This window comes from Sphaeroforma arctica (genome assembly GCF_001186125.1).
Source record: "Sphaeroforma arctica JP610 unplaced genomic scaffold supercont1.44, whole genome shotgun sequence".
In the NCBI taxonomy this organism is placed as follows: domain Eukaryota; class Ichthyosporea; order Ichthyophonida; genus Sphaeroforma; species Sphaeroforma arctica.
Window position 1 is genome coordinate 29718 of NW_014040514.1, and position 12302 is coordinate 42019.

The 12302-nt window shown below is 42.9% G+C and overlaps 1 protein-coding gene across 1 annotated transcript; it reads right to left on the reverse strand.

Moving 5' to 3' along the window:
* Positions 1-4658: 4658 nt before the first annotated feature.
* Positions 4659-11212, reverse strand: SARC_01156 (hypothetical protein; the record flags this gene model as incomplete). Its single annotated transcript, XM_014305115.1, has 7 exons — positions 4659-4841; positions 5528-5749; positions 6900-6992; positions 7373-7666; positions 8678-8851; positions 9901-10138; positions 10935-11212. 7 exons carry the CDS (start codon positions 11210-11212, stop codon positions 4659-4661), a joined length of 1482 nt encoding a protein of 493 aa, XP_014160590.1.
* Positions 11213-12302: the final 1090 nt, after the last annotated feature.

Here is a 12302-nt window from a genome sequence, read left to right on the forward strand (position 1 = left end):
TATATATATATATATATATATATATATATATATATATATATATATATATATATATATATATATATATATATATATATATATATAACTAATAATAACTAATATACATATACATATACATACATGAATACATAAAACATAAATACATACCTACATAATACATACATATATATATAAATATGTATGTATGTATATATATATATACGTATGTGTGTGTGTTTGTATGTGAGAGCAAGTGTGTGCAATTGCATATGTATTTACATAAGTGTATACATAGACCGCAGTGCACACACACCTTCGGCACCGCCGCCTGGAATTGGAACGCCGATACGGGCATGGGTCCAGTGTTGGTGGCTGTGAGCTTTATCGCAATTTGAGTAGGGTTGTTGGGATTCTTCTCAAAGTCGAAGACAATCTTGACGTTATTCTTGTTATACACTTCCAGCGTGGGGAAGCCACCGCTACCCCTGACTGGCGCAGGCGCTGGTGCTGAGCCTGTGCGACCAAAGAAACGGAATGATGCATAAAAGTAAGTAATCCTTCAAGCAAAAACATACGCTCAGTACAGTATACTATGTCCAAGTAAAATGTTTATTATAGTGAAGGCATGCCTACAGGTAAGCATCCCAGGAAACGAGCACGCTTATCACAGTATACGTGTACATGTGTGATATAAACACATATGACAAAATATAGGTTGTTGTTGTATAGATATGAACACATACGATAGGATATGGGTTGTTGTTGTATAAATATAAACACATATGACAGAATATAGGTTGTTGTTGTATAGATATAAACACATATGACAGAATATAGGATGTTGTTGTATAGATATAAACACATACGACAGAATATAGGTTGTTGTTGTATATCCGCAATGTTTGTGTAGATGTATACACATACCACTATCACATACACACACTTCCGCATCTAACGAGCAACTACAGAAGTTCTCACCCGTCATCGAATATGGATGTTATTTGGGGCGCAGGCACACTTGACCTTTTCACCCAACAACTCCAATATGGCACCCCCCCCCCCCACCCATGACACTCGAAAAATACGAGAGTATACACACGCACGCACGTACACACACTATATACAATATAATATACAAAAAAAGTATACACTAAGATACACTCAACCTCTATAAATACACACCTCCACCCAACAGGTCTAGTAAATCACCGCCACCACCAGAACTGGGCGCTGTTTGGGGCGCTGGGGCGCTCGACCCACCACCACCCAGTAGATCCAATAGATCACCTCCACCCATGGCATTGGACTGTGGGGCTGCGGGTGCAGGTGAGCTGCCCATATCATCACCCCCTAAAAGGTCGCCTAATAGGTCTATATCACCGCCACCACTGCCACCACTACCCTGTGTATGTTGTATGGAATAGATCGAGAGAGGGTATTGTTTAGAGGGATGTGGAGGTGCCAGCAAGTATATATATATATATATATATATATGTGTGTGTGTGTGTGTGTGTGTGTGCATGCATGTCGTGCGTTTAAAAGAATGTACACGAGAATATACTGGATGCTATGCTATTATACAGGATAGGTCCAAGGAGACATGTGATTGTATTCAAGTATGTAAACATGAGAGTATGTGCTATGCGATCAAGCAGAATAAGCTTAATCTGAGATTGTCGCTGAGTAAATACACTCGAACTGAGTAAATACACTCGAACTGGTGTGGGGTAAGCATGAGTAACGATTGTTTCCGAGTTTATCGAGACAGAGACCATTTGGTTTGGTTTGGGGGTTTCGTTGGGGGGGGGGGGGGGGGGGGATCAGTAGATGACGAACGTCGGGAATGAGGGTGGCGCACACATGCGCAAACCGTACGGGCAAATAGTACGTACAAGTTCTTCCAGGAGACTTTACAATGTCGAAGGTACACACAGACACGCATGCCTACATCAACTGAATGACATACATACGCACACAACAAGACTTACGCCTCGGCGGGGCGAAGGACTTCTTGAAACACCTCCACGGCCACGGCCTTTAGGCGATAGCGACCTTGAACGTGAACGTGAACTGCCTCTGCCGCCGTCTGACGGTCGCCGTTGTCGGTCGTACCTGGAGGGAAAAGTGTGCACGCGTGTAAGTAATGCATGTATGTTATGTATGCGTAGGTGTGTGCATACGTGGCGTGAATCTATACGCAGTTGTGCATGTTAAAACGGGTGTACATCGCAGCTGTAGGTAAAATTGTGTGACCGTGTGCGTGGATGCGCACCTGTTCCAGTCGAAGGTGTATAGGGTGGGGGTGTGTTTACATCTCTGTGTAAGTGAGTGAATGCATGTCTCTGTGAGGGGTTCTGGTGAAGCGAGTCCGGAATTGGCATTTCACCTGTAACCGTGATGAGAGGACTCCAAATGTGTGCCAGCGTTCTATGTCGCATGTAGCGCAGCCACAGATAGAGCCGGCAGAGTGGACAGGCCACAACCAGCCACCGCTAATGAGCTTCACAAAGTAAACGGTACACGCAGGCCTATTGATATAATCTTAATTTTTAACACATGACTTGCCAAATACATCCACGATCAATAGATGTCTGTTACGCAAAGAGCATTTCGGCACATGAAAACAAATGCACGACAGTGTGCGGTTGACCATTACCCACGCAACGATGGCCCACGACGTCTAACTGTCAATTGCGCTGTCGCAGACCTAGAACGCAAAAAACAAAAAAAACAAAAAGGAAAAAACCTAAAATCGAAAATCGAAACGAAAACAAGCCCGAGTGGTACCTGTCTTCTTCGCCATCACTGGCGTCCATAGCTTCGTTAATGTCGTTGACCTCTTTGAGTGGCATGGGCTCGAGCAGAGCCCCTCGAAGCGAGACAAACTCGGGTTTAAACAACTGTGAGTACTCAACGGATCTTTGTTGCAATTCGCTGCAATAGGGAATGCGTGCGGAAGGGCGGATGAGGTATAGGCAAGCTGGAGGGGATATCATTTAGATTTGTGGTCGGGAAGATACACACACGCATTTATATATATATATATATCTATATCTATATATATATATATATATATATATATATATATATATATATATATATATATATATATATATATATATATATATATATATATATATATATATATATATATATATGTGTGTGTATTTATATTGATAAAATCATCCACTCACATATACTAATACGCAGTACAACGTATGCACTTACAGATCCATGGATGTCTGATAGTAGTCGATGATCTTCTCAATGCGGTCGTTTTCTCCGTCCAAGCGCGACGCTAGCTTGACGAGTGAATTGATGACGAACCCTTTTGTCACTTGTGTGCTGAACCCACTGAACAGGATACCCTCTAACATGTCAATCACATCCTGGGTGGATGGGTGAATGTGTGGCACCGTACGTTGCTACGAGTGAACATAGGTCAAGAGTGCACGGACACAATAGGTTGATGGTGGATACACACAAGGATGTGCGAGCTTGGCCAACTAGGACACCGCCATCCGCGTCTCTGTGTGTGCTTCGTGGCATCATAAGTGTGGCTAAGTATTGACAGTATCCAATACCTTGCACCCCCCCTCATGGCACAATCGTGAGTATGCACAGACATGGTACACTCAGTGCCACAGAGACACGCACACACAGCAGCACTCAGTTTGGTCCACCAGCCGCGTTACGGGCTAGGCTACGCGTGACTGCGCCGGCCTAACACCTCGCATACTCCATGCTACACTCACCACTGAGGTACAAACACATAGCACATCACAGTTATAGGACTCTTGAAATGTCATCCACAAACGGATGAATCCATGGCTATGCCCAACAACACAACTACATCACGCTGAAGGATATTCGAGTTCCTTTCCTCCGGGAACGTTGTAAAGAAAACTCATGCTCATGTCTTAAGATATGTACCTCTATAAACGAAAACTCATTCACATATTTACTTATATAAACCCCTATAAATGAAACCTATCAACATATCTTATGCTATATACTCCTATTAACTCAATTCGCCGCATATCTCCTCCACCTAACTTCTCAAGTGTATCCTAGAAAAATCAGTCTCATTTTGGCCAAAATGACCATGTGCTTGCATGATAATCTACAGTGGGAATCGAATTCAGGTCAAGACTATCATATAGATACCTATCAACCTACACATCCCACTGACTATATGTCTAGCTTCTCTTACTTCTCTTGCAGTCCATCGGACGCTCGGTGCTACTCATTTTGTACTTAACATATGCATACAAAGTCACTACAAACCGTTCCATCTGCATATCCCACGCCCCACCACACACACACTCTCTCTCTTTTTCTCTTATTCTGCGGCAGCAATGGAATCTTTGCCCCCCCCTCTCTTTACCTATGACATACACGCAAAGCAACACACTATGCATCTCTTGGCTTATTCATTCTGTGGCATCAATGGCCTCGCATTCCCCATAGGCCTATTACTTACAGCCATAGAAAGTATCACACTGTACAACACTCTGGACTCACTTCTTCTGCGGCATCTATAACCTCGCATTCTCCTTAGACCTAAAACATACACAATACACAAACTATTACACTATACATCACTCTGAACCCGCTTCTTCTGCGGCATCAATAACCTCACTTAGACCTAATACACACACAAACTATCACACTATACATCACTCTGGACTCACTTCTTCTGTGGCATCAATTGGATCCTCGCCGTCGTCGTTCAAGCCTCCAGCCACCAGATCATCGCCATATTCCCCAATGCACCACGCAGCAATCTGCACCGTAGGCTGCTGCGAGATGTCGTCTTGCAGCGCCAGGTACAGCCGCTGTGTCATGTATGCGTGTAGGTCCTGTGTAGAGGGAGACGTAGTAGGTGTGTGTGTGTGCGTTTGTATATTGGGGATGATGTGTGTAGGTGTAAGTGTAATGGTCAGATGTTAGTAGTGCATTGACAACGGCGATATACACGCATGTAAGTATATTCTATAAAAGAGACGCGCACAGGTGTATATGTACGAGTAAGTTGTTGGTTTTTCTGGTAGGCGTGTGCATGGGGATGTATGCAAGTCTTGTCCAGAGAGACTAATATATGAGTATATGTATCAATAGATTGCAGACGTCTATGGCAGCTATATGCATGCAGATATGTAGTTAACTGCGTATTTATATATATAAATATATCTGTCAAAGAAACAATGTTACTCTGATAAGTTGACAGATTTAGGAGTAGATGCGGTCTCTGTTTTACTTATGCGTGTAGATACTGTGCATGCAGGCGTACCTATTAATATCAGATAGAAAACTGATAGGTACTATGTGTGTGTTGACAGACATAATAATTGCACGAGGCTGATGTACACAAAAGGTGCACTGTGTATGCGTGGAAGTCCTATGTGTATGGTGGCACACCTTCGCTTTCTCGTAAGACGTTGACGTACACCACAGCTGTATCGTATTGTGTATGGAGTATGTCGCATACACATGCACAAGGTAACCGACCACTCCAATACAACCCCACTCCACCCCTCCCCCATACCTCTGTATTGGTGATCATGTGCACAACCGTAGTGACCAGCTCCTCCGTCACGTAGTTGCCAGCAGACGTCAGCATCTTCAGAAGAGTGTCCATGTGCCATCTCTTGTTCGGTGCGAAACGTGCGGCAGAGGTGGCGATGGACGAGCACATATATCCCTTGAACTCTGTATCTGCCACGTCCAGGAAGGCCAGGATCTCGCGCATTAGGGCCCTTACGTTGCCCTGTGGTGTGTGGGTGGTGCAGTTGGGGTGTGTGGTGGGTGGTGTTTGTTGGGTTGCTCTGAGGCATTTGCGATCGTATATATACAAATGTCCGAACTGTAACGTGTGAAGGTATATATTTACATACGTATTGCATGGGTGGGGATTGTAGGGAGGCGCGGGGCCGAGGTGCGCAATGAGGAGAGGAATGTTATGTATATAAGAGTTTATGTGCACTATCGGGTACATGAATTCGAACACGTACGCATACGTGTGCACATATATATACGTGCGAGTAATTTTATGTACGTATGGGTCATATATATATATGTCATATATGGGTCATATATATATGTCATATATGGGTCATATATATATATATATAAACATATATATATATATATGGGTCATATATATATATACATCTATATAAATATCTATATGTATATATATATATATATATATTATATATATATACATATATATATGTGTGTGCGTGTGTATGGGTACATGTATATACGTATACATGCACCCATAGTAAATACCCATACCCATACATGTATACATGTATGCTTCTTATGAGTACTTGTACAGGTGTGATATGCATATAAATACACATGAATGTAAGCAACTACCTCAAAGCAAAGTCTGTAAGAGTGTGTCGTCTCGGCTAACAGAAGCCTCAATGTCTGACACTGGATGCAATCGTACTCTAAACACACACCTGCTATTATCAATAAACTTGAAACATCTGATCCAGACCGGATACCCATACAAGTATGAGCACAGTATCTTAAAGCAAGGCACCAGAATAGAGACGACAAGCACAACTATTGCATCGTGTGCAACAAAACATCGCGCCCTAACGTCATGTCTAACTGTATCTGCTACAGTCTTAAACGAACCATTCCAAAATCAGGAAGAACCATAAATCAGACACGCATTAAGACAGAAGGAACCCATACACAAAACATACATTAAGATAAAGATACCCATACACACATATATTCTCAAAAACAAATATTCCCATACAATCAGCTATACATAAAAGTCAAGAGACATGAACACAAACGCAATCATAGAGATAGTAGTCTGAACCTCGCATACAGCAAAACAGACAACAAAGGCGGGCGATGCTAATGCACGGCAGTACCATGCCTAACATGCATACCTTGTTCATGAGTGCGAAGATGAGCTCTAGCGCCCTTCGTCGGATAGAGACATCGGGATCTTTGAGACAGTCGACAATTGTGCTTCTGTGACGCTGTTAGTGCGGTGTGCAGAGGGGGAGATGCAGGCGTTAGTTGGTAAATAGCCGCAAAGAGGCCCGATTACGATTGTTTCACACTTGGCAGTGAGTGTGGGTGAGACTATCTCAGTAAGTGAGAGCGAGAGAGAAGTGTAAGCTACGCGCAAACAGACACATCGTAGTCAGCCGAACTGCTGTGTACTTGATGGTATCTGTACATTCGTATAATATACATTTATATACAGGAACTTCCGCGTTTGAATAGAAGCGTTCCAATATGCACATACGTACGCATTCAGACTAAAAGGTCCCTCTGAGCATACAATCAAGCATGCACAAAGCTACATACACATGTAAATGCGTATATACACATACACGAATACAAACAATCATACCTGAACAGCCTGCATTTCCCCTGTCACACACTTCAGCAACGTATTGAGCGCCACGTAGCGGATATTCTTATCCGTGTTCAGCAAGAACCGACCCAGGATATTAATACTCAATACACGCAGACCACTCTCGGCCCTGATGCTCATGATGGTCCGTGCACACTCGTACAAGATGGCGTTGCCCACATTCTTAGCGGACTCTGTGTTGGTCGCCACCTGTGCGAGGATGTCGTTCATTTGGTCCGATGTTTCGGCGTCGTTCTTACCCAGTACGGCCAGCAGTTGCAGGATCTTCACCTGTGGCGCGTGAGGACCAATAAAAAATTTTATAAAGTTTAGTCAAGTGTGTGTGTGGCGGGAGGGGTGGAATAGACCTATCAGAATGGGGCATTGGGGTAGAATAAGACAATTATTCATTATAGACCAATCAGAAGGAAGCATTGGAGTCGACTGAACGTGAAATGGACCGCTCCGAGACATCACAGAAGAAATCATGGAAAAGCATTCCGCGGATACATCTTTAAAACTTCCTGTCTGCAGAGGTAAACAGACCACACGTGATTATAAAATGGTCATGTTTGTCGGAGATTTTGTATGTGACTGCCTCGTAGACATACAAGCAGCCAGTTGCACAACGTGATATCGTGCTCGTACACTGTCGACACTGCGGAAGTCCCCGGAATAGTACCACGAACGCGTGAAACACTAGAAACCATACATATACTCTTCAGTGCAGTACTACCAACGGGTGAGATATCTGAAACCCCCCGTCGATGTGGTAGCACGGATGAGTGAAATATCTGAACGCCCACACGTACTCCTCAGTGTGGTAATACTGACCCTTAAGACCTCAGAAACCTCTCTCTCACACAATAACCGATAGAAATCCAACAGTATATATTCGTACTTGCACCAGAACATGCTCAGCGATACCATTAAAGCACAGTCGGGTAAGTCTACACATGAAGAAGGCATTCTAGACATATGCATTTATCCGACCACTAAAAGAATACAGGTATTTTCATCTTAAACGAATGAATTCTCATATCCACTGACACTGTGGTTGAGGTGTGCTCAGACATGAAAGATGTCTACAGCACAACGGTTACGACCCATACAATTAAACACTACCAGCGGTAGCAATCTTCCCAAGAGTACCACCCAGTACAGCATCAAAAAAAGCATACGCGTTCGCAGTCATTCGATAATGAACATTCCCAAACTCTCATCCAAAGGGAGCGATCTAACCGATCCTATACAAAAACGCAACATGTACAGTAAGACACTACAGACATTGGCAAACTTTACCTGGAGGAAGGGATCCGTGATACCACTGACATCGTGGTCGGGTGTGTGTCCAGACATGACGAGGGTCTTCAGCATACGCACGAGATTGGGTACCATGCGTTTGAAGAAGTCGAGCGTTTCCGCCTCGATATGACACATGTCAAACACGAGCGTGACACCAGTCAGCAACACTCCCTGTCGTTTCCGAAAACGGGATGGTGGGTGTATTGTATGAGCGAACAGGTACCTCTTTTTGCTGAAAGTACATCTCTGTGTCAATATACACATTAGTTGCATACTGACGTCTACTCGTGTATGGGACTGCGGTCATGCGCTACAGTGAGATCGCGAGAGCTTCATTAAATAGGAGCGTTCAGCCGTAGGTTGTGAACAAGATACAAGGCAAATGAAGCACCACAAACTTATAGGCTACAGTGTATGGTTTGACTAGACACCACAAACGTGGTAAGATTGTCTGGAATCTCAAACACAGTGTGGAAGATGGTGTGGCGGACAGTGACCCAGTGCACTCCCGAGAACCCCACACGTGCATGGATAGCCCAACACCAGACGATTTAGAAATAGGACTCGAGAAAACAGTACGGGGACAAAGTATTAAACCCCAATGCTGAAAGCTCTACCTACGCTGCAAGCTATTGCTCAAGATAAACTGCAGATAACAATTATCAGTGCGCCGCACATACGTTATTCTATGTACACGTTCCATTGTGACATACATTGAAAACAGAAACAGGTCGGCAACCACAAACACCCCACCCTAAATTTGTAATACTAAATCCCACTCCACACACACTGCAATTACCACGTACAAATGCAAACCGACCATATTCAACAAGTCAGATGCATATGCAGTATTCGTAACATACGTGGTCATTCAGCCGCGGATGAAGTAGGGGCAAATAGTTCTACACTAAAACATACTAGTACGACTATACTACCACAACCAACACGCATGAACCACATACCACACGTACACGGATATACATGCCACAACAAAACAAACAACCCAAGCCACATCTCACACAGAGATACAGCTCCTCACTAAAAACAGATAGCTCTCCATCAAAACAAGTACCTTTTGCAATACACAATACAATGTATAACCGTATATATATATATATACACACACATGTGTGTGTGTGCGTGTGTATGTGTGTGGATATGTGTGTGAGCGAGCGAGAGAGAGAAAGCGTGAGAGAAGACATACACACTTTATAACATACATGGTTGCGCTCGTTAAGCAGCTGTCGCACTAGGGGCACATAGTTCTCCATCAAATCGGGAACCTTTCGCACTATGCGGCACGCACACAGTGCGGCCTTTTTGCGAATGGTTGCGTTTGAGCTTTTGAGCAGCTTCTCCACTTCGGGGGACAAGTCTCGGGCCATATCCGTGGAACAGATGTTGGCGAGTGTGCACAGTGCCAGAGATACCACGAACTGGTTGGACGAGTTCATGTCCCTGATGAGTGGGTGAGAGATATGTACAAAGCAACATGAGTATGACTGTCCAGTAATGTGGGTACATTGAGAGGAGGCCGGATCCTTCACACGGATGAAAGGTATGCTTGTGCATACCAGTGGAACATATGTGGGCGAGTGCGTACAGTGCTAATTACGGCACACACTGGTTGAACGAGTTCATTCACTGTTCAGTGGATGAGAAATATATATGGCAATGCAGGTATATTTTTTTAGCAGAGAAGCACCGGCTCGTTTTTTAAGCCATTGTAATGTACACTTTGAAGCAGACAATAGCCGGTGTGTACAGTGGTTCTCAGCGCTACGAAAACACAACCTAATTGAACGACAACATTTTTTTTGTGGATTTCGTTTGATAGAATGGAGGTACCAGTGGAAGCGAGGAGCGGGTGTCGGTCTCAAAATATATACACGGGATGATATTCGAGGAAAAATAACGGAAAGGAACATAGTGCTGAAAGTTTCATCGTGCCAGTAAGAATAAGGCGCCGGTATTGGCGTGGTACATGGAGACGAGGGTTTACAGAAAGTGGAGGCTAGTGGTATTGGTTGTTCGAGTTCACACCGCCGGTGTGAAATTCTGGTGTAGAGGAGGTAGAACAAACATGTACACCACTATCAAGTCGCGGATTAACTATATTGGTACTTTCCATACATATGAAGAAAACAGGGATTCCCATTATTGTTCCACTTCGGGCTATTGGTGGAAGAACAAACGACTAAAATTTCAAAGAAAATATTGCTTCCTGTTTTGGTGGAAGCGTCAGGTCACTTACGTTTTAAGGGAGTTTGTAAGTAGCAGGTGCACATCGGATTTCTCATCCAACAACATCTGTGCCCCCAAATAGCCCATTCGCTTGTCTCCGAACTTCGGAGAAGCAACCAACTTCAGACACTCCAGCTGTGCAAAGTGCGTGGGATAGCCTAGCATGTGGATGTACAGCACCTTGGCCACGTTGCGCGTGCGATACTCTACATCTTCCTCCTGTGTGACACGTACACCAGATAGAGGCGGGGTTGAATAAAAGAATGAGTATTTCTCTCCGATGTTCATACTGTAAAAACATGCAAAGGTACGCGTATAGCGGTGGAATAGAGGTACAGTATCTTGACCACGTTTCGCGTGAAGTGAAGTATTTTGGGCCTTATTTGTGTGTTGCCCCTCTAGACCTGGTAGAATGAGGGTTTGGGGGCGGGGGGGGGGGGGTGATGGGTGTAGAATAGTGTATAAAGTAGAAGGGTATGACAAATGGGGTCACCTATTTATGCAGGGATAAAAGGGTATATAAGGGTCTCTCTAAGGCTACATTATGACTTCTTATAAAACATTACACTGTCTGAGAGCGTTTGAACATCATCGATTCACCGTGCGGCACTATTGATACACGGAACTATACCTTAAAGGCGGTACGAATAACCGCCAGTTCTTTCTGGATCACAGCGCGCTCGTCAGCCATAGTTTTCTGGGATCTATGAAGTTGATCGAGTACGAAGTAATTAGGCACAGCTTGCCACTGGTATAAATACTGACTAATCGAATCATAACTGGAAAAAATGAATACGTAAAAATGTAGCAATATATTACACGCAACAAATCTGACTTGTCAAACATCTCTTTATACACAAAATACCTGACTTTTCAACATTTATTATTTATATGCCTACATATAGATGTAAACAATAATCCAAACATGGATACGAATTATAAAATTGAATACGGATTTGCATATGAACATGGATACAAATATAGATATCAACAAATATATGAATGTACACAGCAATTAATACGCAAATATATATATATAATATGTGGGTATGTGTGTGTTTGCGTATATATATATATATATATATATGTGTGTGTGTGTGTGTATCTATATATATTAATATACATATATGTATATATAAATATAAATATAAACATATATATATTATGTGTTTAAGTATATATATAATTATATATATATATATATGGACGGATGTATATATATATATATATATATATATATGTATGTACGTATGTATTATATTCATATATATATATATATATATATTATGTGTGTGTGTGTGTGTGTGTGTACATATATGTGTCCATGTGTATGTATGTGTGTATACATGCATGTATGTATGTATGTATGCATGCATGT